At 46.9% G+C, this 26779-nt stretch overlaps 1 protein-coding gene across 1 annotated transcript in view; it reads right to left on the bottom strand.

The window, feature by feature from the left end:
- Positions 1-25551, bottom strand: part of LOC131262108 (sestrin homolog) — a 31694-nt gene extending 6143 nt beyond the window's left edge. Inside the window, exons 1-2 of the mRNA XM_058264031.1 lie at positions 25306-25551; positions 24534-25147 (exon numbers count right to left, since the gene is read on the bottom strand). Of these exons, the coding sequence (XP_058120014.1) occupies positions 24534-24584 (51 nt within the window). The 5' untranslated portion in view covers positions 24585-25147; positions 25306-25551. The remainder of the gene's footprint in view (positions 1-24533; positions 25148-25305) is intronic.
- Positions 25552-26779: the final 1228 nt, after the last annotated feature.

Genomic DNA, 26779 nt, shown 5'->3' with positions numbered 1-26779 from the left:
TCTGCAGCGTGCCGGCGGGTTGCAACCTTCGTTCTGCCGATTCGGTTTCAGTCGGTGGTGCGATGCTGCAATCTGTTTACCGCAAGCTGATCCACGCCCGGGCGTCGGGTTCCAGTGTTCTGGAATCGCCCGATCCGTTTATTGACTGCTGGCCACTGACTTCCTGCTGGGCGGAGGTGATAAGCACCCGAATAAACACGGTTGCATCAGCGTGCTCCAGATTCCGTACCGTGCAGCATTGTAGCCGCTGTCTGTCGGCTTGATCAACAAGTGGGAGAATGGGGGGAGCGGGCGGTGCTGAACCATGACCAGCTGTCTGCCCAGCTGATAACTCATCGAAACAGATGCTCCAAGAGGGATGTACTTGCTGTACTATTTCTACAGTCTCAAGCGGCACAAAATGTGATCTACTAAGGCGTTACTTACTCATCGATCGTGCTTGAGAGACACTGAGAGAGCACATAGGCCAACATGTTTACAGCCACAACATCAAAATCGATCCACAAACATCGATCCGGGGAATGGACACTTTTTAACAAAGGTACATTAAAAACGTTCCCCGTGAAGCAAAAAAAAAAAAGCATGCTCGACATCGACATAGAACCAAACGCTGGCAAGCGAAACTGTTTACGCCACTAATGGGAAACATCTGTGGCCTACGGCGCGGCTCGTTCCGTTGCTTTCGTTTTCCGATCGCTTGGCCCCAGCTTTGTTTACTTCTGTAAACTTAAACTTTTGAAGAATGGAAAACAACGCCGCGCGACACTTTAACGAATGAATGAAGAGCTCGATGGGGAGTTGGAGGAAACCGTAGATTGCCTGCCTAGGTGATATCGAGTAGCTGGATCTGGGGGGGGGGGGGGGGGGGGGGGGGAGGCATTTGGCATCCAACTGGCCGTAAAATGATTAATGACAACTTCAATCATAATTAGTTCCCCGCCGGTTTCTTGTGAAAACGCTTAAAATAAACATCAAATTGATTACCGCCAAAGCGTGTCCCTTGCTCCCCCGCTCCCCCTTACCTTTCCCCCTTGGTATCAACCTGTCAACGTACTCATTAGAATAATGTCTTCCCTCCCTCATAGCGCACCTGTACAACCGGTGCGATTATCAGCCGGTTTCCCCGATTTCCAATAGACCCGATGGACCCCCGACAGGTGCCACTCCCCAGTACTTAAACTATGCCAACCATGCGTTCGAGGCAGCACTAACTCCTAGGACCAGCCGCGGCTGCGAAATTGCTGTCTGGTGTATGCCGGCCGGCCGGCCGGGCTCGGGTTGTCCGGTGGCTATCAGGTTTCATTATCATAGCCATCACGATTCGCGGTAGACAAGCCGAGTAAGGTAAGGGGGTGGGCCATCACGAGGCCACGGCGTGCGATAGTGATTATCTCACCCGCAATGAATTTGTTTGCATGTCTCCAGGCCTGGGGGTTGGCTGTTTGCGGCCATGGTTGACTCCGGTACATCCGATGGCGGTGCAGGGTTGTTGTTAGGGGAGGGTTGCGATTATTTGATTTGGGGATGGAGTCGAATTATTGGATGGATGGGCGTGCGTGCGGCCGTGTGGAGATCGGAGATCTCTCGCTTGCTGCTCAGTTTGAGCTATTGTAACCATTAAAATTCATATGCCAAACGTAACGGAGCAACGGAATGTTTTCAATGGAGTCTGCGCCATGGTAGCATACGGAACGCTAAGCATTTTGTCGTTTATATACATCGCTTTACCCCCTTGCATACGCCATTTTTTATATTCACTTGGTCGCCTTCTCTTCGGATTCGTAAATATTTTTTAAACCTAGCAACGGCAGAAAACAGCTGCTCGCGACCACATCTGATCGTGGCGAAAGGACAAACCGACGGCGAACGTTCGCCGTGGTCCTCTTCTGGCGTGCCGGTGCGTTCGAGAGGGAAAGTTTCAGCTAGCTGTGCGTCAAATTTAAATTGTTTACATTACATTCCACATGTCGTTTTGCATATCGGGCCTGGGGTGAAGCTGTATGTGTTGCCGAGTTGAAGTCGTTGCCTTTTTGCCTTGCCTGCTGGTGTCAAATTGTTGGCAATCCATCATCGCCCGTACCGAAGCAAACGTCAGGCTGGAAAGGGGATCGAATTAACGTTGCCAAAAAGTACACGCTACGATAAACAAACCTGGGCAGGATCTTGGTTGAAAAATTTGTTGCACATAAAATAAACCAAAGAAACGAAAAGCTGATGGTTGAAGAAATTTAGTACAAAATGTTGAGTAAACTCGAGAGTGGAAATTTTCATCTTCAACTAAAGAAGACACTCAACTAAACTAAAAACAAGTAAAACTAAAACATAACACGATCCCCAACGGGCGGTGTATGTTTTTTGAAATAAAATTTACGATCCCCATCCGGTAGCGACCGAAATTGCCGAAACGTGCTCCATCTGATGCACAGATGGAGGGTTTTTTTTCGCGCGGACAAAACGTTCCACGAGACGTAAATGCAGAAATGCGCTACATACTGCCATCCCTGTTGCAGGCAGCCGGTTCCGGCTACCACTAGCGATCGGTTAATACAGCTTTACAACCGCCGTTGCGCTTCCTTATTGCGACGGGTTTTTTTGTGTGTTTCTATTTAGTATCCCTTCTTCTCCGGTCGAAAGGCAACAAAATATGCTTCCAATCGTCGCGACCGGCCATATTCGATACTCAACGGTCGTATGTGGCGTGGTGTAACTATAGTCACTAAAACAAGCCGCAGCGAGATCGCGCTCGGCAATTAATCGGTTTCTCGCCTCCGCGCCGTGCGCATTTTACGTAACGTGCCTCAACGCACACACAATATGGTGTGCAATTGGCCCCTGCTCCGAGGGAGGACACGGAGGTCTGCGGCTCTATTGTCTCTAATAGGGAGTTGTTCGATTATTGTTTTGTCAACTTGTCGCACCGGGTGAAGTTGCGCTACCCGGCGCGAACACGTGAGCCGGAAAAACTGCCCCACAGCACCGGTAATGGGTTAGCTTAACAGCACCCTACGCGCTTTGCGACACTTGAGTGACAATCGGAGACAAGTTTCTAACCCCGTTTGACTAAGGTTCGATCCTTATGCTGCGTTGGAAAAGATCGCTTACTGCATTAAAATGTGAACGGTCAGTCATTCTGAAATAACACATGCGTTCTTCATTCAAGAGATGCAAAATGCAGTGGCGCGGTGAACTAAAAAGTTCCTGAATTATGCAATTGAAGAAGATGAACTAATAAAACATGTTGACAAACGTGTCTAATACCACATACGAGAGTTTCAAGTCCTACATGCAAATTTAATGGAATAAACAGGTGTTTGATCCTGTGTTGATCCACGCTGATTGCCAAGCGTTTTAGCACACTTTTTTGTTCAATCTTTTTTAATAAAATGTGTTAATAAGATTGATGAAACCGACGGTTTTCGAAGGTTAAGCAAAGATTAAGCTTTCCAAAGAATTGGTATTAAATAATACTAAAATTTTTATGCTGCTTTTTCATTCATATATGGGACAAAAACTTCTTAGAACTAATGACAGCTGACTATCAAAAATGATAAAAGGCAATCAACGTGTTAAATCTGAAATAAAGTAAGATTTCCCTACCATGAGTTAAGCTTCAACAAGTGTTGAAATAAGATATTGCAATGAAGCAGCATTTCATCAACGACCTCAATATTGTTTAATGAAACTAACAAGAATCAAATCCCTTAATTTTTTACAATCTAGTTGTGGAAACCAAACGTAAAACATCCTATTTTAGAAGAGATATGCAACGTCTTCTGGAACAGAATGCTCTGGTGTAAAATGTAAGCTAAAACACCCAAGATTTACAAACTTACTGGCAAAAATAAATCAAGTCAAACTAAATGACGCGTGTAAAGGGGTGATCCTAAAGTTTTTGGTTTTAATATCAATTTGAGATAGGCAATAAAAGAAATCTGTGCAGTGAAATTTGGTTTCTACTCATAGATTTGGTGAACAACTTAGACAGAATGAGCATAAGTAGATCGATAAACTAAGAGAATTGAACCAGAGCGATCGTTCTTTTACCACCGTGATCTAGTTCAGAGAACTAAATCTGATACGCGAAACTAATATGTTATTCCACTAATATAGCTGTAGGCTACAGAAGATACAACAAATTTCATCAAAAAGATTTAACTAAAACTTGTTCTAAAAGTGCTCAAAAGCAGTCAAACTGGTAACAAACCAACCGAACCATTGGAAAAGTTTTGTGACAATTTAATCGTCAACATAATTTCGTATGAAACCAAATAAAATATAAGCACAGTTTTGCGTGACACATTTCTGTGTTGATCCGTGAGTGAAGAAGATGAATGTGTTTACCGGCGTCTTGGGCGTTGGAATGAAGCCACGCACAGTAGAAGATCGTCCCGAAGACCTTCAGAATATGGCGCCAGCGGTGTGTGTAACGTAAGGTAAATTTTAATGAAACCAAAACATTTGCCTTCCATCAACCTGTCACCTGCGAGATCGGCCATTAGAGATGGTTTGCCGAATGGCCGAGCCGGACCAATCCATCGCGCACCCGCAATACCACTCAACTGTCTGTTTGGCTCCCCAAAACCCCGGCGGTGATGGAGGATGACAGGGTAATGGAAATACTACCAAACGGTCATAGCTAGCTTCCTTCGTCGGATGAGCAGCACTCAGCGATAGTTTACCCCTACGGCGATGGCGCCAGCACTTCATGGTCACCGGCGAAGCTTCCGAATCAGCCGGGATCGATCGTTTCCTGTTCGGTCCCGTTCGGAGACCATCTGGACGCGGTGAGACAATTATTGGACACTGCTTGACTGGTTTCAAAAATAGATCGTCGAATGGATAGTCTTACACCCGCGGTGGTGTCTTCCAGTCGAGGTTGATGGCGAGACCTTGGCGACGGTTTTGGGGCGGGTGATTAGCGGGACAAGTGACCCACCCGGCGAGAAGCTCCAGACAATCCCTACGACAAACGTGTGCGGGACCTTGAACGGACCGGTTCGAGTTTCGACAAAAGTAGTACCGTACGTAAGACGATTCCATTCGCTGGATGGGGTGCTTGTATCGCCCTGGGGGGGAACCAGATTGGTTCGAACACACTCTAGTGGTTGTTTGAAATGAAACAGTCAGCGGTTCGCATGGAACCTTGACGGCTATCGGCTCGGGACAGCTTCCCATAAGCCATTTCCAGTGGACTTCGCTAGCGAACGCCACCGTTCTGCTGAGGTGTGGAATAGTAAGAATTAATGTTGTTCAGCTGAGAAGCTCTTCAACATTCACTCGCAGACGATCGCGATCGTTTCAGTCGTCCTTCAGTGGTTGGTTTTGCTACACCATACAACTTCCACAACAGAATCTCCTTCGTTCAGCACTTCAGCACGACGTCCACAGGGCATCGTCGGTTGTGCTTCCTGCCGAACGGTTCGCTCTACCGGATTCCAGACCGTCCCATATGAGGGTCGTTTTTCGTAACCTCGAACGAGAAACGGTTGATGAAATGTTTACAGCATACCAACGTAGCACCCTCGCCGCTTTTCCATTTGGGGTGTCACAAGTTGCCAAATCTGTTGACGGAATCATCTTGGCGGCGTCCTCGGCGACCTTGGCATAAGGGAGGGAGCAACTGAGCGACGAGTAGACGCCAGCACTATTCCCGATATGTTTTTAACAGAAGCGAAAGAACGCAAATGAGATGTTTTTTTTTTCCTGGTGACAAATTGAAATGAAAATTTAACCCGTAGTATTTCCCTTTCCCTTATTTGCCTCTCGCAGAATATGAGACGTAACGTTGTTTAAATATATTATGTTTCCTCTAGGAAACAGTTTCTTTTCCCTTGTTTGCCTCTTGCAGAGTGTAAGACGTATCGTTTGGAACGGAATTTCGTCTATATTGGGATTCCTCCAGGAAACAGATTCGTCGTAAATTACAATTCCGCAACGGCGTGTCATCTGGTCGCGACAGGAAGCGAACAAGCTAGAACTAATTAGCTGCGTATAGAGCGGGCTGCTGCACGTTCGGGCTGGTTTGATGCGCAAATTGAGCAAAATACACAAAATTTGGCCGAGAACTGAGGATCGTTAAAAGAAGTAAAACAAACCCCCGTTCCTCCCTCCCTCCCAGAGCTTCCCAACCGAAATTCGAACGCACAAAAACGGTACATCATCGATGTCGCACATGGTGGAGGCGCCTCGTCCGTGCGGTGAACGCCACCCTACAAGCGCTCAACGTCTCGACCGAAGAGGCCGAGAAAAACAAAATCCGCGCGCGATCGAAATTAGGAACAGATGAACAGCGCACGCCACACCGCGACGAAGGAACACATGGCCAAACGGGTTTCGCTACGTGGCCCGCGCGGTTGGAGAATCAAAACAAAGTGATAAATTATGCCGGAAAATGAAGCCGAAACCGGGGCCACCGCTAGGATGCCAAGCAGCTAGCAGCTAGCAGCAGCAGCAGCAGCAGCAGCTTTGAACTTCGCTTCGGGGTTATGGCCAGGCGTAGCGTAGGCCGCCTTAGAAGATGAATGAAACAACCGTTGGAACGCGCGACTGGTATTTGGCTGGTGTGGACATTTAAAGATCCTGGGTGCTCGCGCGATCTCTCTCTCCGTTGGGGCTTAGTCTCATTCCGGGGACTATCGAAGGACCTGTTTGGCGAGAGTTGTGTAGTTTGTTTCGTTTTCCCCAATTGTTACCCTGATGATATCACCAGAGTGTATGCAAAATGGTCTGTTGTTGTCTGATGATGTCTGATGAAGGAGACCTCGCGGTGGACTAGTTTACCCTGGTAGTTATTCGGTCACGCGTGCGTGTTCCTCATCGATTGGGTATCATCAAGCCTTTTTAGTACCAACGAACGATAGCCTAGACGCATAGAGTCAACCTCGTTGTCATATTCAAGAAGATCGTAAAACTTGGAACGTGTTGATCTCGTACGTGTAGCGCTTTAACTCCCCCGTGCACTGAACTCTCGTAGAGCTCCAATTTCGGGAACAGTCACGATATTACTTCCAATCTCATCCATTAGTGACTCGGTGGCGCAGGGTACTTTGGGTATCCAAGCGGGACTATAAAGTTCAATTACAAGTGCTCGCCTGTGTTTGGATGGACGGGGAATATGGGGATCGGCTGTAGACTCCACCGGGGAAGCTTCCGGGATGGTGCGAATAGTGTTAGAGCGACACCAGAGAGAGAGAGAGAGAGAGAGAGAGAGAGAGAGAGAGAGAGAGAGAGAGAGAGAGAGAGAAAGAGAGAGCGATTGGGGACAGTAAAATACAATCAATCATAAATCACTTTATTTATTCAAAAATAGACCCACGAGCACGTACCACCAAATATGACCTGCAGCAACACAATGGTCGCGGCTTGGGGGAGAAGCAATATGCCTGCTACAAATGCCCGGTAAGTCGACACCACTAGAGCGCGTGCACGATCGAGTGTGGGTGTCAGCTCCACCCTTCGTCACCCGGTTCGGACCAGTACGGGACCTCTGCCTGCTTGCATCTATACCCAAGAGAAGTTGCAGCCACTGCTTAAGGGCATGCAGCGCACTTGTACAACCGTTCCCAAAAGTGGAAGGGAGCTGTGATGTTTTATGCATTTGGCCCATGCCATGCCCTAAACGAGATCGGCCATCGATTGTTTTCGGATGGGTCGTTAGGAACATGTACGTTCCTCGAGTCACGTCATAACTCGAGTCACGTCAGCTCAGGTTACTCGCGTGCCGCTCCCTTGTACACGCGGGGACAACTTTATACCCAATCCGATGGATCACGTGTGTGTCTATGCTGGTATTCAAAAATATATCTTCTGTTTCCTCAACCTCCATCCTTTATCAAACGCAAACATCTCTGGATGAAGTGGCTCACTGCTGCAGATGCCATTGGGGAGGGAGGCGAGACCTTTTCTTTAAATTTCTGCGATTTGTTGCATCAATTAGCATATATTAAACGGAAAGGCGATAGTAAACAAAATCGCTACCTCGAACCTAACATCGTCCCGGCGTCGGGTTTGGGGCGACGCACAATGGTGCGATTAATATGGGGGTCATTCTCTCTACGGCGAATGGTTGGGTCGGGGTCTATCCGTATCCGTTTCTATCCACCACGTTAGATGCCGTCTGGATGCCTACACCCCCTAGTCGCAACGGACGGTCGCCTAAAAGGCGATCTCGCATCAATCCATAAATACAATTGGCGTACGCGCGCTGCCTGCTTTGGCAGGGGCTGGCAAGCGTATGTTGTTGAAAAATTGGAATCATTACAAGTAGTGTCAAGAGTTCTCACTTTATTGCCGAAGAATGAAACAAATGCTATCAAGCGCTTTTCCTTTTATCTTAGAGATAAGCCCATATAAGCCTATATAGAGAATATCTCAGATTAGCATAAGAAAATCAAATCTATAGAGGATCTATCGTCGCTGCTGTGAAATTTGTTTACTTTCCATTTGATATTTGTTTACTTCCAGTAGTATGTGGTGCGTGTCAGGAGACAGCGTTGATAGCACACCAAAATGATGTGATCGGAAGCAAACTGAAACGGAGCCATTACATCTATAGATGTACCCGGCCGTCAGAGTGTTAATCTCGTTTTCTTAAAGTTCATCGAGCAGCTCTCGAATAATATGGTATTTTTACAAGACGTGTTCAAGTGTTTACTCATAATGACCTCAAATATACAGGTGCCTTTCCTATGGGCAATGGCTTTGGTTTTTTATAGTATTATTAGAAGTATTTTATAGGGTTATAGACTTATTGCAAAATATGTAACACATCTTTGTAATGTGTCAAAGTGATCCACAAAAGAAATTTTATATTCTAGTAAAGAACAACTTACTTGCAAATAACCTTCAACATGAGGCAACACATATAATTTGTGCTTAAACCAGTTTGATCTAAAAAAATCGTAAAAATCATGCAAGATAATAGTCCGTCGCTTGCCGACCCCTGGACTATGGGATTGGATTTCACGGGGTAGCAGTAGGATGATCATGTAGATGTCATCTCTTTTGATCTTTTGTGCATCACAAAAAAAACATACAGAACCACAAACACACGATACCACGATGGTGGTTGGCGATCTATGGATCGTCCGTTTGATCTAGGGGGGCAATTAAGTTGGTTTACTATTTTAAATAACACACCCCGATTGTATACCCCTGTACGTTCAAAGTATCAGACACAATATACATTTCAAACGCAACTAACACTTATGCTGGACGCTGGCTTTGTTTTGTTACGTAAAGTCATTCTGTATGAAAAAAAATAGGAAGATCCATTTATGCAAATGGAATCCCGCGTCCATCAACACACTTCCCCATTACGTCTACATGGATACCCTAAATAACAATGGCAAACGTGTTCACGACGCACTTCGCACGCATGTTTCCTCTTCCGGATTTGGTAGAGCACTTTTCCACCGTTCAAGGTCCGCCAGCTGAACCGTTTCGTTACCCAGTAACCCGTACCGGCCGATAGTTCGCTTACCGTCTTGAGTACGAGCAGCGTTTGGGTGCGCGGTTCCCGCTAAGAAGCGGAAGGGAAATAAAATAACAACAAATCGTGACAGTTCTTTCGAGGTCCCACGGTGCAGCACCCCAAAACGCGTTCCTTGATCGTGCGCTGCGTTCCTAATGGGCTTCCCTGTCCCATAGGGTGGAGCTTCCTCTGCTGAAGAGATCCTCCTCGCGGCTCAGATTTATCAGTTGTGCAGTGTGTACAGTTCTCCCCAACGCGTTTAAGGTACCTTACCTTCCACACACCTTCGAGGTCCTCCGGCGCCATCGGCCATCCTAACCGGTGCCGGGGACATGGATGGACAAATTATGCTGAAGGTTATGTCTATTCCACGGTCGGCCCCGTTGTACCTTGTACCCACCACCCCCCCGTACGACCTCCTCCACGGCCGTGCCTCTTACGCTTCGTTCAGTTTGGGTCGGTTCTGCGGCGAAATACAAAACATACATGTACAGCTCTGTTTGCCGTCGCCCGGGGTATGATTAGAATACAAAGTAAACCTGTTAAGCGCGCCAGGGTGGTTGGATGGGGCTATTTTTTTCCCTCCCTCCGAAGAATGGAGGGTGTTGGCACCGATGCGGGTCTATCAAGTATTTTATTTTCGTAACCCACCCGTTCGCTGCTCCTCTCGCGTTACCATTGGAACGGACGCATTATGGGCACTTTTATAAAGCACACATAACCAACAACCACCACTGTTTTTTCACACAACCGTGGTCGATGGTTCCGTTTCGATGAGCAGCGTGTCCGGCCAGAACGGTTGTTTAATGTCGGTGCGCCCGAGAGCTAGAAGCACTTAGAAACATTGTAGCGCCGCGGTGGTGGCACGAGCTCGACGCGATAGAGTAGGTCAGTTTGATTACTTCCTATTTAAAGACGTGGCCCGTGGCACCGAAGTCACCGAAGCACGACGACCTCGGGCGGTCCTGAAGCCTCCCTCCAACATGCATCCCTCGGCCGTGGGCACGAAAGGACATAAATTTCACGGCGGGAACGGCACAAAAAACAAGAGCCGGGATTCGTACGGGATGATGTAATCTTCCAGCAAGCTTGCACCATCGAACCGGGGTCCGTTCTTGTTTGGGCAGCGCTATCAGGACGGGCTGTTTGTGCCCAACCGTTGTTCGGTTGGCCATCCGCAAGCTACCTCAACATCCATCCCAAGGCCCACCGAACTGAACCGTAATGGACTATCGCTCCGGATCCGTTCGTTTCTGCGTTGGACTGCGATGGAGACAAAGACGTTCACCGTGCGAGATAAGAAGTTCCCGGCGCACAATGGACACGAGGATCGGGTGAGAAAGGGAATGAATCCGTTTCCACCGTCAAACACGCGATCGAGGACGAATCGGAGACGCTTAATCGGGAAGTTTTGCCCCCTTGTCGTCGGTTGAAAGTATTCTTTTATGGCGAAAAGATTCCAGCCTGTCCTATCTGTTGTTCACACTCATTCTTGCGAACGTGACGTACTATGGGGGCATATTCGGAAGGAACCGGATTCGAATGTTTTACACTGGAGGTAATAAAAGATTACTAAAACGAATCGGGAACACTGGGAGAGTATGTGCTTGAAAACCACTCCAACAAGGTAAAGAGACGCATAACAAAGCCCTTCATAGTAGAAAACCATGGGCAAAACAATAAACAACTCTCTCGGCAGCAGAAGAAAAAAAGAAAAACATGCAAGGAGCAAACTGCATTGAACGATTGCACGTAGCGCGCAATTCCGAACCGGTTCAGTCGGATTGGAATGAGATTTTGAATTTTATAACGTCGTCTTATTTTTAGTCACCAATTCTCGATCAAAGTCTTTTTTATCCACGACCTGAAAGGTGGGAAGCAAATGTGTCCATCCACCCTCATCGTGCTGAATATATTGCAACCTCCAAAACAAAAGGAATGTCGTCGGTCCGAAAACTGTAATACAGCTACCGCCCGAAAGGTAATGGGTCGTTATCACTTTTTACCTCAGCGTCCCAGAACGAATAAAAAACGAAACAAAATCATTGAACGTTCGACAAAATACAAAAACTACGATTAAAAACAAAACAAAATCATTGAACATTCGCCAAAGCCGAGCCTACAAAACATACAGTCTCGTCCAGTAACGCGGGATAAAAAACAAAACCAAAACTATTCGAAAATTCGCCAAATCGACACAACTCAACCAAGAAGCAAGGGAACGGTGGAAACATCCGGGGGAGGGCAAAACATCAAAATCTCACCACCCCGAAGAGGCTGCGGAAAATCTGCGCTGCGCTATATTTAGTATTTATTTATACACTGAACCAACAACTTGCTTCGGCCGGTAAACAACTATTTAAAATTGGATCACAACACTGCTTTCAACACACCCCAAAAACGCGGCACGGCGAAATGGTCTCCTTTCCCTTTTTTGTATTTTTGTATCCTTCAACGGGTGCGTATGTTATCCTTCTCCGTTTTAGCTTCTTCTAGCGTCCCCCCCCCGGTGCTGTTTACCACTCACATGGCTTTTGTTGATGGATGTTTTCCTTTTCTGTACGTTTTAAAACAATTTCATAATAGTGTCGTGCGGGGTGCGGTTTTTTTTTTAGATATTTTTATATTGCATTTTTCCATTCCGGTTTTATAAAAACGGCCACTCCGTGCCGGTTGAACGGTTGGAAAATGAAGTAATAAAATATGGCGTGACAGTTATTTTCTGGGTGAGCGAAATTCAACCGGTGACTAATTAAGTACCCGAAGCTGCACTGTTTGGAAACACACAAAACCCCATTCTCTTTCTGTGGCATAAAAATACGCCGTTTTCTTTAAAATAGCTCGGCTTTATTGGCACGAGCATCATTAAAGGCCGTGCGAAAATCGACAATCTCACCTCGCGCGACAAAAGTCGTAAAGATAAAACGCCACCTTCCCAATGCACAGAAGGTGGTGTTGGTGGTAGCGCGCATGTTGTTTTGCCGATCCACAGATTTGCATTTCATCGATTCATCGATTGTTTTGATCTAAATTTGTTCCAGTGTCGTGGCATGGGGGGTGCTTGGATAGCGCAAAAAACAACGCCGAAGATAAAGGAGCAACAAGTTTAAGTTGAGTCAAAGAAAAACCCACACACACACACACATCCACAGATGTTCTTAGAAACACAAACAAACCGAATTTGCGCGGGGTTCTTTTCTTTCCCCCGCGAAGCGCCAACCGTGCATGGCTTAACTGAACCCGTGGCCAATGCCAAGCAAAAGATGCGAATGTGCAGTGCGCCAGATCGTCTACTAAGCCGGTGGTGTACTATCGCGTACCCACGACTTCCGGGGGCCGTTGGAGGGGAAAAGGAGGGGGAGGGGTGGTTTACTTTGTACCGCCTGCTTGATGTTTTCTCTTTTTTTTCCACACAATCTCACACACGTTTCGATTCGTTACACTACGAGAAGAATAAGCGGCACGGTACTAACCGTTTACGGGACCTGTTGCGATAGGGGCGGAGCGGTGGGTGGTATAAAATTTTCACAAATGAGTTCATTGGCCCCGGCAGTAGCTACATGCGTTCTATGTTTACACCACCGAACGTGAAACGAGAACGATATCGCTCACCAAACACCGTTGCGTCGGGGATGGGGGAGGAAATGATCACGAACGATGTGGGGGAGGATGTTGAAAAAAAGTTGAAAAGTCAAACATCAACAACATCCCCACACCAGAGGGATCCTCGCGCACCAAAGCCGTGAAGCAATCGGAGCAATGAGCTGAATCCATCGATCTACTAAGAAAGGTCGTCGTTGAGCTTTGTCGCTTGAAAACGACAGAGGAAGTGCATTGCAGAAGCCGATGTGAGTCGTAAAATGCAACCTCAAAAGGATATCGGTATCTTTCAACAACGGCGTCATTATAACGATCAACAAAATCGTCATTGGCGGCTTAGAGTGACGCTTCGTTGGACGCTGTTTTCGAAACAAATCTAGAAGATAACGCAATTAGGAGTTGTGGCGCGTTAAATCGGGACCTTGAATAAAAACAACTGAAGTGGCGTATTGTTTACGCGCAATAGATTACCTAGCGTGCGAATATTTTTTTTTACTAAGATTTCAATCACGTGAGTTATTGTCGGAGCAGCTATTTCTTTCGGTTAACAAAAATGTGATTGTTTCGTTGGATATTCGACTCAGAATTATGGTTTCAATATTTTTTATTTTTAGTTAAAATGACAGATACTTGACCAGTACTTGGATCAGATCTCGATGTTTTCAATACATCCATCTAAATTAATTTCATCTACGGCGGCCATCTTGTAAGCCAAAAACTAACCAAGTTCAAATACCATAAAACTTTGTAGCAATACTTTGTGTGTTAGTGGCAGGAATTTTCGAACATGCGGAGCATTGGAAAATCTTCTAGAGGTCGGAAAATGGGTTCCACAGATACTGTAATATCTCAAGGCAAGAACATTGACTATAAAAGAGTATTTTGAAGTTCAGTCAAGAATTATATGATTACGATAACGAAAAAACTGGGCAATTTCAATTACACCTGGGTTTAGATCCCATAGAAGTTGGTCTATAATTGACACGCATTAACAAGAATTCTACCATCAAAAATAGAAAATGTATTTTAGAGTAAATTAATAGCAATGCCTTTCGTCCGCATACTTAGAACGCTCTGTGGGACAGTGAGAAAAAGCAGAAAGCTACAAAGAAAGCGAAAAGTGTAGCAAAAACCCGCCAGCAAACGGACGGCGACCGCGGACGACACAACAGGCAAAACTGCAATAAATCAAACGCTCCACGATGGGACACCAGGCTAGGCTTTCTTCCCCCGAGCAGTGGACCAACGTATATTTTGCCAATTTTCTTTTCTTCAGCAAACACACATCTAGTTCGGCCACCCCGCTGGGAAACCACGGAAATGTAAGTGGTTCACGATCCGCCCCCCCCCCTACCCATCCCCAGGGAAGGGAAAGTTCGGTGCGGTCAATTCGATATATCTCACGCTGATATGGATTACGCAGGATGGCATAAATTTTGGCAAAAACTTCAGATAAAGAAAATAGCAAAACGATGTCACGAATGGGTAAAGGCGTGTATGAGTGCGTGTGTGTTCGCGAAGTGTAGGTCGGCATTTTTTTTTTTTTTTGTACCCGACCTTATCTCGCTAAAGCTTAGCAAATTGTTCATCTCCAAGGTCTACGAAGCTAGGGAATTATAGCATTTGGCAGCCGGCCGGGCAGCACTGATGGAACCAATAAATGGGATTATGGCAAAGAATGAAATTTAGTACAACATTCTTGCGTTGCTCCAGTTAACGAACGTCATACGCGGAACGATTTAGCGATTATAATTATCGATTCATTATCGTGGCATCCTCAAAGATATGACAGATATGACAGGTCGATAAGAGTTGCATAAATCAACTCTTAGAATAATCAAGAGCCATAAAGATATTTACGTAACGAAAATCAAAGCAAATTAGTATACTTACACATGTTTCTTCACGTTTATTTAACGTAAATTATATTCCTAACCTCCAGATGTGAGACCACTTAGAGACGAGTCTCCAAATTCTTAATTGTCCTCTTCTTTGGCAGTGGAAGATATCTTATACCATGCCAACTCAAACTACCCTTAATTGGGACCGCGTCCATTTTCTTCTGCCATCGACGGTTGGCATTGTTTTAAAGCAGGCCCAAAACGGGAACAACAACTCTTGAACGGCTGAAAACGTAACCGAGGTTCGGTTCGGATAACGAACCCCTGTCAGAACTCCAAATGTAGGCTAGCAGGATGCGTACCACCATCGGCCATTCGGTTCTCGGCCAAAAATAGAACAATAAAAACGGAGTTGATCGAGTAACACGAAGGCGTTCCAACACTTGCTAGCCAACGAATGCCCTAAGGGGTCCACTGCCACGTCGGAGACGACTACGACGGCGGCGACTGGGGAGTGCCAGCTCGGGGAGGTATTCAAATTCAGCGATGATAATAAAGCTTAATTTACACCAATTAATTTGTAACCTTGAGAGACCATAACTGTTCATCCATGGGTTCCGGCGCTGCGCTGCGGTTTCAACAGCTTTATCGTCCGCGCAGCCTCAGTGGCAGCAAACGTAGTCTCGGGTTCGGGGTCGACGATGCTGCCGGCGCCATGCAGACCGATATACCGGGCCCGGCTCGGTGATCCTTTGCCGTTCGTTCGAAGCGCTGTATATCGCTGGTGGTGTTGTACTTCGACACCCCGTCTCATGAGTTTTGAATGTGCTGCCGATTGGTGGCTGTGTGCGAGGAATATTAATTGCCATCATCTCGCTCGGTTCGCGAGAGGGCGAACTCCAAACTTGACCACCGAGCAAACTCCCAAGTGGAGTCGACGATATCTAGCGTAGTCATGAGGCAGGAAAAAAATACGAACAACAAAATGTTGTTGTTCCGAAATTGTTAATCAAATGACCTCCACGACTAGACGGGGCCGCACGCTACTTCCGCCCCGACTAATCATCAGACCTGCGCGAACGAGTCGCAGACTATCGGTCAACACCAACCAGCTAGAGCGTCTCGCCTCGTTGGCCTCGGCAGCGAGACCCGCTTCGCTTGAGTCGGACGACTTTAATTCTTAGGTCCAAAAGGCGCGATCGCTCTAGCATGCGTCACGATCGGCGAGGTTAGCACACCTACACCGGGTACCGAGGCTCCACTCCGACCGACCGACCGTAGACAACCGGCTTTGGAAACCGATCCACGCGAAACCGGTTTCTAATGCCTGGCGCGACACGGAGATCCAGTGACATCAACAATGATCTGCCGCCGAAAGCCGCCCGTTCCGAATCGGTCCGATCGCGCTGGAACAGGTTCTATTCTTAGACGGCCGTTCTTGGCACACCGGCTCGCCGCCCGCCGTTGAAACATGCGCCATGTTTTGCTGGCACTCCTCTGGCTTTGCTCTTGATAAATCTTGATAAATGTACACCTTGAAGCGTGTTGTTTCTGCTGCTACTGTTCGACCGGATGGAAGTATTTCTGGTGCGCGACAGTGTAAATCAGTAAAACAAACAACCGGCCACCTTCAACTCCTGCTTCCTACCAGGGATCTACCATTGGGACGCCAACTATGAGAGAAGACACAGCTGACACTGACTTCGCGCTCCGGTGCGCACTCGCACGCCTCTAACGGCCCTCCGCGCACTGGGTCAGTAATTAAGTAATTATCGCCCCCCCTTCTCTGTGGCATTAGCAACAACCCTTCCGCCCACGGTTACCTCAAGCTGAAAGAAGTCCGGCTCCTCCTCACTACTTGCCAAGAGTTACTCCCGCGGTTCTGCGAAGAGATCAAGATCCTAAAGTCTAATGAGCGAGTTTAAAAGGAATTAGGTTCGCGTTTTTTGTTCTCTGCCCAGTTTGGAGGTTTGGAGGTAATTGAAACATGGCCGTGGAAGGGCACGTTCTAGAACCGTTTTAGTAATTAAAAACAGAGTGTTTTTATACAGTTCAGAACCCCTTTTTTGGGGTCGGTTAACGAGCGCAAGAAAACGAGTCTAGAAATCTATCTCTGCGTGGCTGCAAACATAAGATTCCAACGAGCATTGGTCTTATCAATCTTTCGACGAAATAAATTTGAATTATTTCCTTGGAGTTTTATGAAATTCGCATCTTTTGACATTGATAGACTTTCAAACATTCATGAATCTTTTTCTCGTTCAAAGTGCCAGGCATTCTTTTAATGATCCATGAATCTGTATCTGAATTACCCAACTCTGCTTTGAAGTGTTAACTTCACCAGATAAGCAATAGATAGTATGAAGACATCGTTCTCACTGGAAAAGTTATAGTTTTTTTTATACATTCTGTATCGGTTGGCTTAGATTAGATGATGATAAAGGAATCTGCAATTTATCGTGCCATATATAGACCATTGTAATACCCTGTTATTGCGCGAGATCCCATCGATACAGTTAACGCTTCTTATCTGCCTAGTTCGCCTGTTATCGATGACCTCCAACGTGTGCGGCACGACCTGTCCATTGCCTTTCCGACTCGCGCTTCCGGATGGGCTGAAGTGCGCAAACCACCGGAACAGTGTCACCCGGCACGGGTTCGCTCTGGCCGAACAGACAAACCACACACCGCACGGGTGTTTATGCAAATTCTTGCTCGTTACTGTTCAATTACCGTTAACTCGCCAAACCGCCACCATGCAGGTGGCCACAGGGTGGATGCTGCGGAACCATTTGTTTCCCTCAGCTGTTCGCGATCCCGGCCGGCGAAGACCAAGCCGCGAGCCGGCCGGGAGGTTCGGTTTCAATCAATATACCGCGCGTTCCAAAAGAGAGAGAGTAGCAGTACTTAGGACAAAGCATGATCAGCATGCAGCTCACACACAAGCGAAGCGATATACACACGGAATCTTTACCGGCTCCATCTGGGCCTCCCACCCTTGGCGAGTGAGGGGGTTGCAACACGGCGCACGTTGCCAAGTGCGCTTGACAACAGTGCTCCACTGCCGGCTTGGACGTGATGTTGATGCAGCAGCACCATGGGGGAGGAGGAGTTTGCTGCCAACACCATCGCGTACGTGACCGGGTGCGTTGGGGGGGTGTCCGGTGGGGGGTGTTATTCTGTTTACCTTTACCTCACCACCAAGCAGCAACCAATGTGCCATACGAGACACTACACCGGGCGTCAGACGGTTCGGTTCGGGCACTCCCTTCAAGGGGCAGGCCCCTACGATGGGACCTTCTCTCTAGTTTTCCCTCCCTCCCTCACCGTTTACAAGACGCTTGCAAAGGTTGCTGTGCCGGCCTGGTGCCGGCTGAACTTTAATGCCCCATGCCTCCAACCCTTCGACGCCGGCTCGTAAGGTGTTGCTGCATCTACTTAAAGTTCGAGCACGAACGAAGCCGCGAAGACGGGTTCCCTCGCGTGCACAAACGTCTGCCTAGTGCGATGATGGTGGTGGAAAAAGAAAACCTGAACCATGTTGCCGCTGGCCACTACGATGTGCGGTGGCCTTTGCACAGTAGGAAGCTGGCAAACAAATCATGGGATATTTATTTTCCCGCACCGTGGGCGTGTCCTATGACACAGGAGCTGTTAGCGGTCTTGTAATGATTTTTGAACTATTTTTAGCAAATTAAAAAACACTTCTTTCCGTCGTTGATTTTTAGATTAGAGTAATGTATAGGCAACAACAAATAAAAAAAAGCTTTTGAACCAAATCAAATTCACATAATAAAAAAAGGAAAATAAAATACAAAAAGTCTCCTTTTTGTTGACTAACGTAAAATTAACCAAGTGATTCAATCCTTCTTCTGGTACGTGTTTAAACGAACGTACGTGATAAACGAGGTATGTGTTTAAACGAATATTTTATGGGTGAAGTAAAATTATATAATTTTTCTACTCTGACTATAGAATGAAAATTATTAGACAAGATAGATAAAACCAATCTTCGAGGAATCAGCCAGTAAACTGATTGATTGTAGGTTAAAAGTAATATCCAACATTGATTTTGTTTAAAAGCATATAAACAAGACGAAATTTATAATTTTTTACGATATTGCGTAGGGGTCCCGTTCATTCTACCGCCTACCATCGGCCCCCATAAGTGTAAATCCGCCACTGATCTTATGCCGTATGGCTACTTATGTGTTTGGTCCTGCTTCACCCTTGCATAAACATTCTTGATAAAGTGTACAGATATGGCATATAGCTATACTATCCTAGATATGCTTTATAACAATCGACAAAAATACACTAATCTTTTTGAGGTAGCTAGTATTGTTTAGAAGACTGCTCGTTCATACATGAACATTGAGTCAATTTTTAAATTTATATAAATTGTGTAAAAACGCAATTGTAAATTGAGTGAAGGTGTCGAATTCCGCATAGATTATTTTCCAAAATTTTACCGTAAACTAGAAATAAAAAAAAATTCGAAATTTTCATACTCTAATATCTAAACCTCAGTACCATAATAGATATTACATAATCCTTAAATCCTCCTTTGGTGTTTTATTCCACCACGTCCGCGGCCACGTTCCTAGCGTGCTGCGTCGTGGTTTGGTAATAGCTTGGGTTTGCGTGCGTGTGCTGTCAGTGCATACGGTGCCCGAGCCCGGCCGATATGTACACACGGAGCGGAGGGCATTGCACTGCCCGACGTACGTACCGTTTGTTTTTTTTTTCTTTCTTCACTTTTTCTTATTATCACCTACTTACGCGCACGCACTTGGTATCGTTTCGTAATATGTAGTTCCACAATCGGACTACATTACAACTCGATGACGACGTGCGGCTTGACTTTCTCGCTGGGAATCGCGCACTCCACCATGAGGAATGTGCGAATGTGCAATTACTTTGGTCCCATTGAAGAGCTCTCCCCTGCAGCATGTGTTACCAGCAGGTTTAAACAGCTTACGTCCTGACAAAGGTAGAAGGTTTGTGTGATAACCGGTGGCCAGTACCCGAGTGACGTCAGGAAATCCTACATGAAGGCCGACAAGGGTATTTCAAGCAGATTTTTGACACCACTAGAGTTGCACATTGTCCTGAAAAAGGTTTGGAGTTCTTTGGAGTATCAAACGGTGTCGTCGAAGGGATGGTTGCCCGGTTGCGTGTACCACATTCATTGTATGCAACTATCAGTAAACTGCACCACGGTGCGATAACCGATCCATTTGCTCAGTGATAGTGCGAACCGACCCGCTCCAGTTACCAACCATAAACGGATACAGAGATAGATTTTCACCCGAGAACGATATGGATAGTAACAGGTACGTACAGGAGTTACAAGTTTCTACCTTATCGCCAGGGTGACTTTACCCCGCCCCGAAGGAGGGGAGCCGAAAAAGGGTCTTACAGCACGCAGATGTGTATCGTACCATTCGCGATAAGCTGTAGGGGAAGTCATTGACCTGCGCACCTAATGAAGATGATTCATTTTGTGGAGTGCACTGCACCGCTATATACGGTTCGGACATCTTTCAGAAGTTGAGAGATGGTAACAGCGGTTGCACTATCGTTATCTTACCCATTCTCGTACCCGTTCAGCTGATTCTCACCCACTTCCACCAAAAACACGATGGCTAGCGTTAATGGATGGCTGTTAATTTCGTCGAGGTGACACATAGGTTCCGTTCGGCATCGTTGTGTGTCTTACTTGTCCACACAAACAAAACAAGCGCTATGCATGTCTAATCCCGCTCGTCATGCGATGGAAGCGAACTGGATCAGGTAGACTCCGTGTGTCATAAAACGCGCTTGAGACATCACATCCGATCGATCCGCCCCGTGTGTCACGCTTCCCTTCCCCCTTCCCCGATCGATGGAAAGTGAAACAACACCAAACGCGATCGGGCAAAGATTCGCACGTTCCCTCCAACCAAGCCTCTTGACGAACATGACTAAGCGGAACATGATTCGCCCACCGGACAGATGAGGACCTGAGCCCGGGGACGTGAGGAGACATAGGAAGAAGGTGAAAACAACATCAGCCCATGAACGGCAACGCACAAACATTTCCAACCGGGCCTCTGGATGGCACTTGACAACAGGTCGGCTGACTGCCATCGGGTGCGTTTTTCGCCGGTCTCGTGTTCATCGAGACAGCCCATCGCGCCGCGAACAAACAGAACGAGCGGGGTAGAGTCGGCAGGTCGCGATGCTAAGTGAAGACCTCCGCTACCTCCCAGGCACGCCTTAGGCCTCAGCCCGTGCCTAGCACCTTCAGGCAAGAAAATTTGGACGGACGCCGCCTAGCAACGAACGGGTCGGCTTCTTTCTATTTCTGTGCCGGCTTATCAGCGGCCTTCGCCTAGCGTGGCGAGTACTAGCGTGCTGTTTCTTGTTTATCTGCCCCCCCGTCTCAGCTCCAGCTGGGCCATCTTTCCTCGCACGGTGCATCTTTGTTTCACTCCCCGCCCCCGGTTTTCCCCACCAAACCGGTAGCCGGAGAAAGTGGACAGATGCAATTGAATTTCGACCCGTGACAACCACAATCGCCCACCGACCGTGTGTGATAACTAACTAAACGTTGTAACTTCTCATCCCACGATCCCCCCCCCCCCCCCCTCCTTCATCATGCTTATCAAGCCTCGTTATCGGGACGGCATACACACACACACACACACACACACACGCACACTTTACGCGACTCAATCGACAGACATTGTCTGCAACAAAACAGGGCCGTTAGCGCGGAGGGAGGGAGAGAGGGAACGAATGCTAATCGTTCAAGTACTTCTTCACCTACATTCACCTCGGGCATCTCAGGCACCGATTCCGATTGCAACAACATAACAACAACGGCCCAAGCCGATTACGATGATGATGGTTGCAGAAATCGAGGCAGACGATAGGGACCGGGGGAGGGGGGGTAACGGCTCCACACGATAACCAATATCGCGTATTTCGATCGGGGTTAGAAGTGCTAAGGTTCTGTCTGTTTGCTTAATGTAACAGACCATGTTGTTGGTCTTCGTGCAGATCGGATCTTTTCTTTTTATTAAACAGTTGGAATGTGATAAGTTCGTTGAGTAGATAAACATGTTAAAACATGTTTTGAGTTTCTAGTTTATTTTGTTAATAGTTCAACATTTAAATTTATTTCTCAAACGTATATTTGATATTATTTTTATGTATAAGATGTGTTGTTTTTGAGCTAATGTACACTATTTATTTTTTTTTTACTGGCATTGCATATCATTTTTTACAACCTGGTAAAACAAAAAAAAATTCGAAATTTACATTTCAACATTTATTCGATAAGCCTATACTTGGAGGGGAAGTTACATTGGAATTAACATTATTTTGTCCGCTAACAACGACTAGATTTGTGTGATTGAGGTTCAGATTCATGAATCCGCATGATTCTTTGCGTTTTGGAGATTCATGAATCTTTTGATGAGAAATTCATGATTCTCACGATTACATTAACTGACGCAAAGTTATGAGCCAAAAACGGGTAGACGGACCACCCTTTTTTTGGTCGCATAATCCACGCCCATGAAAGGATAGAGTTTTGGAGATTCGTGACAAAGCCATGAAAGATTCATGAAGATTCATTAAGGTTTCGAAAGAATAATTAAGGGTGGAAGATTCGAATCAATAAAGATTCATAAATCCATCTGAACGAATCTCGCCAAAAGATTCAACTCTAACAACGAATCTTAATTCCATTACGTTAAACAAATTACCACAAAACATATTAACAGTGTTCCATAATATTGAACAAAAATTACTTTGCCTTAAGCGTTTTATTAGCGACGGAGAATCAGATGTCGAGTGGTTTAATGGGAACAACAATATTGTAAGGATGTCTACAGACCGATCGCTGTTGTTTATTCGCATCAAACACGCACGAATAATCCGGATGATCGAGTACTCCGGCGGTAGTGTAATTTACCGTAATTAATGGCAATGGAACAAATTTGCCAAAACAAACCTGTTTGAAAATTGAATCAGCTGCGTTGGAACAAATCAAACATGTTGCCGTTGCGGGGGAGGGAGGGTTGGTTGAACCCTGCCCAGGCACACACAAACAAATTAGTCAGGCCCAACGTCCCTTTCCCGTCCCAACGCTGGTAAAGTTCGTTGTGCGATCGGAGATCGTTAAGCCGGGGCTTTCATTTCGCGGGAAAAATAACAACATCTCCGGAGCAGGGTATGCCACTGGGGGGTGGGCAGGCATGGCTTATAAAATATATTTTGCCCATCCTTACGGTAATTGGTTTAATGTGCCGTACCCCGTAGCAGGCAAGGAAAGAGGGGCGTGTGCTGTTGGGATGTGGCTCGACGCTCGACGTGGATTTATTCTACCGTCAAACAAACAACAACAATCCGCTCGATGAAGCCGGTACGGGAAAGCTTAATTTTTATTGACCTTCTCCACCAACCCACCCAATCCCTCACCTAGCGGTGTCCTCAAACCCGGCCCGAAAGGGGACGCTAACGTTGTCTTCGGCCTGGTCGCGACAATCGCTTGAATCCTCTTTCTGTCCACGACCCCGCGACGATAGCGTTGAAAGTACTGGGACCAAAAATACGGTTACTAACCAAAAGGTTTACCACCGTCAATCTCGGACCGAAGGCTTAACAAGACATCGACCTGGCAGTACGATGAGTGCATCCGTCCAACAAGGGGTAAGAAAACAACCGAACTGAGGAGTGGCCTGCACCAGTTGCACACAGAGTTTATCGCAAATATCCGTGGTTGATGGTTGGTGTCATAGAGTACCCTTTGAAATAGGTCAATGGAAATTTAAACCAATTAGCTATGATAATTGAAAGAGCATTTCTAATGAAACAACAAATATACCAAAAGTGTAGCTGTTCTTCAACCTAGTAGCAGACGAACCACCGATAACAACCTCACGACCTCCACACGCAACCAGCCAGCTAGTATCACGAGTCGGTCAAAGATTGTTCACCCTAATCGAGGTGACAGCACGCAAGACGAAATACAAAAAATTAAATGATAAAGTGTGATACGGCAAAAGTCTTACGTTGATAATTCTGTCCAAATCGCCTTACGGACATATCGCTATCGAGTGCCGAGATTGACAGTGTTCTGGGCTCGACGACGCCTGCCCCCCATACAGTCTGCCTTGTCCGTCTATGCAGGTTGGACATATTGTCGCACGCCCGACGGGGTGGAGGGGAATTGAGCCTGATGGTTTCTTATCTCAACCCACTGCTTAACGTGGGGCACTATAGTGGGACGCGGTGGCCCCCTAGCAACAGCCGTACATTATCTTGCCCAACGGTCGCGAAACACAGCGTTCACTATGCGTTAAGTTGCTGGGATGCAAAAGGTCGAAGGTTAAATACTCTTGTGCCTCCAATTGCCGGGGAGGTTTCGGTGAATATCAGCCGCTTGGAACACGAGTCAAATGGACCAAATGGGACTGTTCGAGCGACGCTAGAGTATCCATGTTATTGCAAAGGAAATCTAAGTGATCGATGTCAGAATCAGTATGCGACGTTATATGAACCAAAACGATATTCCTACGTTTATGGAATGTGGAAAAAATATTGGTTTAAACATTCGGTATACTTACGTCCTGCCCTATTTGCCCCATGTCGCTATAGTATTCCACCATCGAGTACATTGATTTCGGTTAGTTTTGCGTTCCGGAGCTATACTGATTGATTTATGAGAAATAAAAACCACTCTCACACACACGCACACACGTGTACGAACTTTAAAATGGCCTCCAAGGTTTTTGGACCGGGCCAAAACCGGAGATGGGGACAAACTTCACCGACCCTTTCGCGTGACCAGGTCCCGATGGTCAACTTTTGTCAATTTATTCGATGCTGTTTGTTTGCACTTCCTCGCTACGTATGATTTGTTATTTACTTTTCACTGCTTTTCGTTTCACTTTTCACGCTCCAATCTATTGGACAACACGAACGATCAGCACGAGGCAGCATAGAAGGCTAGCACTATAGAACACTTGGCAAAGCAGGCCACGCACGCACACGCACTGCTACCATCCACCACTGCGGGATGCTGGTCGGACCTTTGCGCACTTGTTGGTACGATCGTAGCCTACTACTTTCACTCTCCACTCCCGTTACTGCACTGTTGTGTACGTTTTAAAAGCACGGCTGTGTTCACTTTCACACGGTAACAACAATTTCACGAGATGCGCACGAGATGGGACACCTCCTGTGGGGTGGGTGGAAAAAAGATTATGGCACGGTTAAGGGAAGAACAAATGAAACTGAAACGAACGAAACCTTTAGCACCACGGGCGCGAGTATGTTCTGTGTGCTGTCGGTTAAATTAGGCTAATAAACCACGGTCCCTGAAGTGAACGCACTCACCGCGGGTCTCACGCACGCGAGAACGGTGAACGCATCCACCCGGTTTGCCGTGTTGATAGACGCGAACCATCTCAACGACATGCCCCTATGATGCCACAATATTGTTTTCACAGCTCCAAGGATGGACGATGAAAAGTAACAAAACGTTCACGCAACGGCACACACGCACAACCCACACGGCAGTCGAGATGGATGGCAGGGATTTGCCTCCGGTCCTCCGGTTCGAGATTGGCCGCTAAAAACGCCGTACGCTGTGGTGAGGCCAGCGAGAGTGGTTAATCCTGTTAAGCGGGTACTTGATTAACCTGTACGCCACACGCCGTCGGATAAACGCACACACGCCGAATCGAATCGCTAGACTCACCGGTTTTTTAGGCTGCATCCCTTTAAAATCAACCCAAACCTTAGTGTGCCACGAGTGGCAGGGCAAGTAGCATGCAGGTTTGGTTCGTTTGCTGATGCCGTACACTATATATAGCCATAAGGTGTATGTGTGTTCATCTACCAGCCCCAAAGCGCGTCCACTACTCGCTATGGATTTACAGTGGAACCTTTCCAACCGAAAATTCAAGGTACTAAAACTTTATTGTTGTACTTTTCTCCGTGCCGTATGAATGTAATATTCACTTGTCATTTAATTTTCAATGATGTTGTAAGCTGCACAAAATCTACGTTACGAACAACTTTAGCTTGAGAGACCGCGAGGGATCCGGCTCCTTGCTGTCAGAAGGACATTTTTTCCCTGTATTTGCCCTGCAGCTTTGCGAGATTCTATTCAGTGTGCCGGAACCCGGTGGAAGCGCTACCCCGCAAGGAGACGAGAAGCCGGCGGTCCAGGGGTATGAAAAGTGATAGATAAATGGCTTGTTTGTCGTACGGCGCTGCCGAATGCGTTTTACCGTGAGCTTCGGGTCGCACTCGCGCGTCGCCATGTCGCTGCTGCTGCTGTGTCGTCGAAGGCAAACTGGCGACCACAACAGATTGACGGGCTACCCAAGGTTGGCTACAGCGGGGTGGCGTGGCGTTGAAGGAACGCGGGAAGGGCCAGGGCTCCCCGGCCAGAGTTAACTCGCACGCACCACCAACTCGCACATTGCTGCCTGCCTTGTCTGTGCTCGTGTGTTCATATTTCTCCTTCTCGCCTCGCAAGCTTCCCATCGCGGATGCGTGCTGAACCGAAGCCGGTTGTTGTTTACCCGATCTTGGCCGTGTTTGTTGCCTACTTCTTCTCATCTGGGTACCGCGGTTCGCGGCCCCACCATCCCGCGGTGTGAGATTTCGCTCCGTCCTCTTTCTCCCCCGCTGGGTCGTGCTCCAACACCACTACCACGAAACGGCGCTTATCAACACCGACGATAGACCGGCGCGGGTTCGCGAGATGCGATGAGAAACACGATGAGCGTTTGATTTCGATCAACAAGTTGTGTCCAAACACACAGCGGACACAGTACGTGCCATTTCGGATCGGTTTCTT

The sequence above is a fragment of the Anopheles coustani genome, chromosome 2 (genome assembly GCF_943734705.1).
Source record: "Anopheles coustani chromosome 2, idAnoCousDA_361_x.2, whole genome shotgun sequence".
In the NCBI taxonomy this organism is placed as follows: domain Eukaryota; kingdom Metazoa; phylum Arthropoda; class Insecta; order Diptera; family Culicidae; genus Anopheles; species Anopheles coustani.
This window is presented reverse-complemented; position numbering and strand designations above follow the sequence as displayed.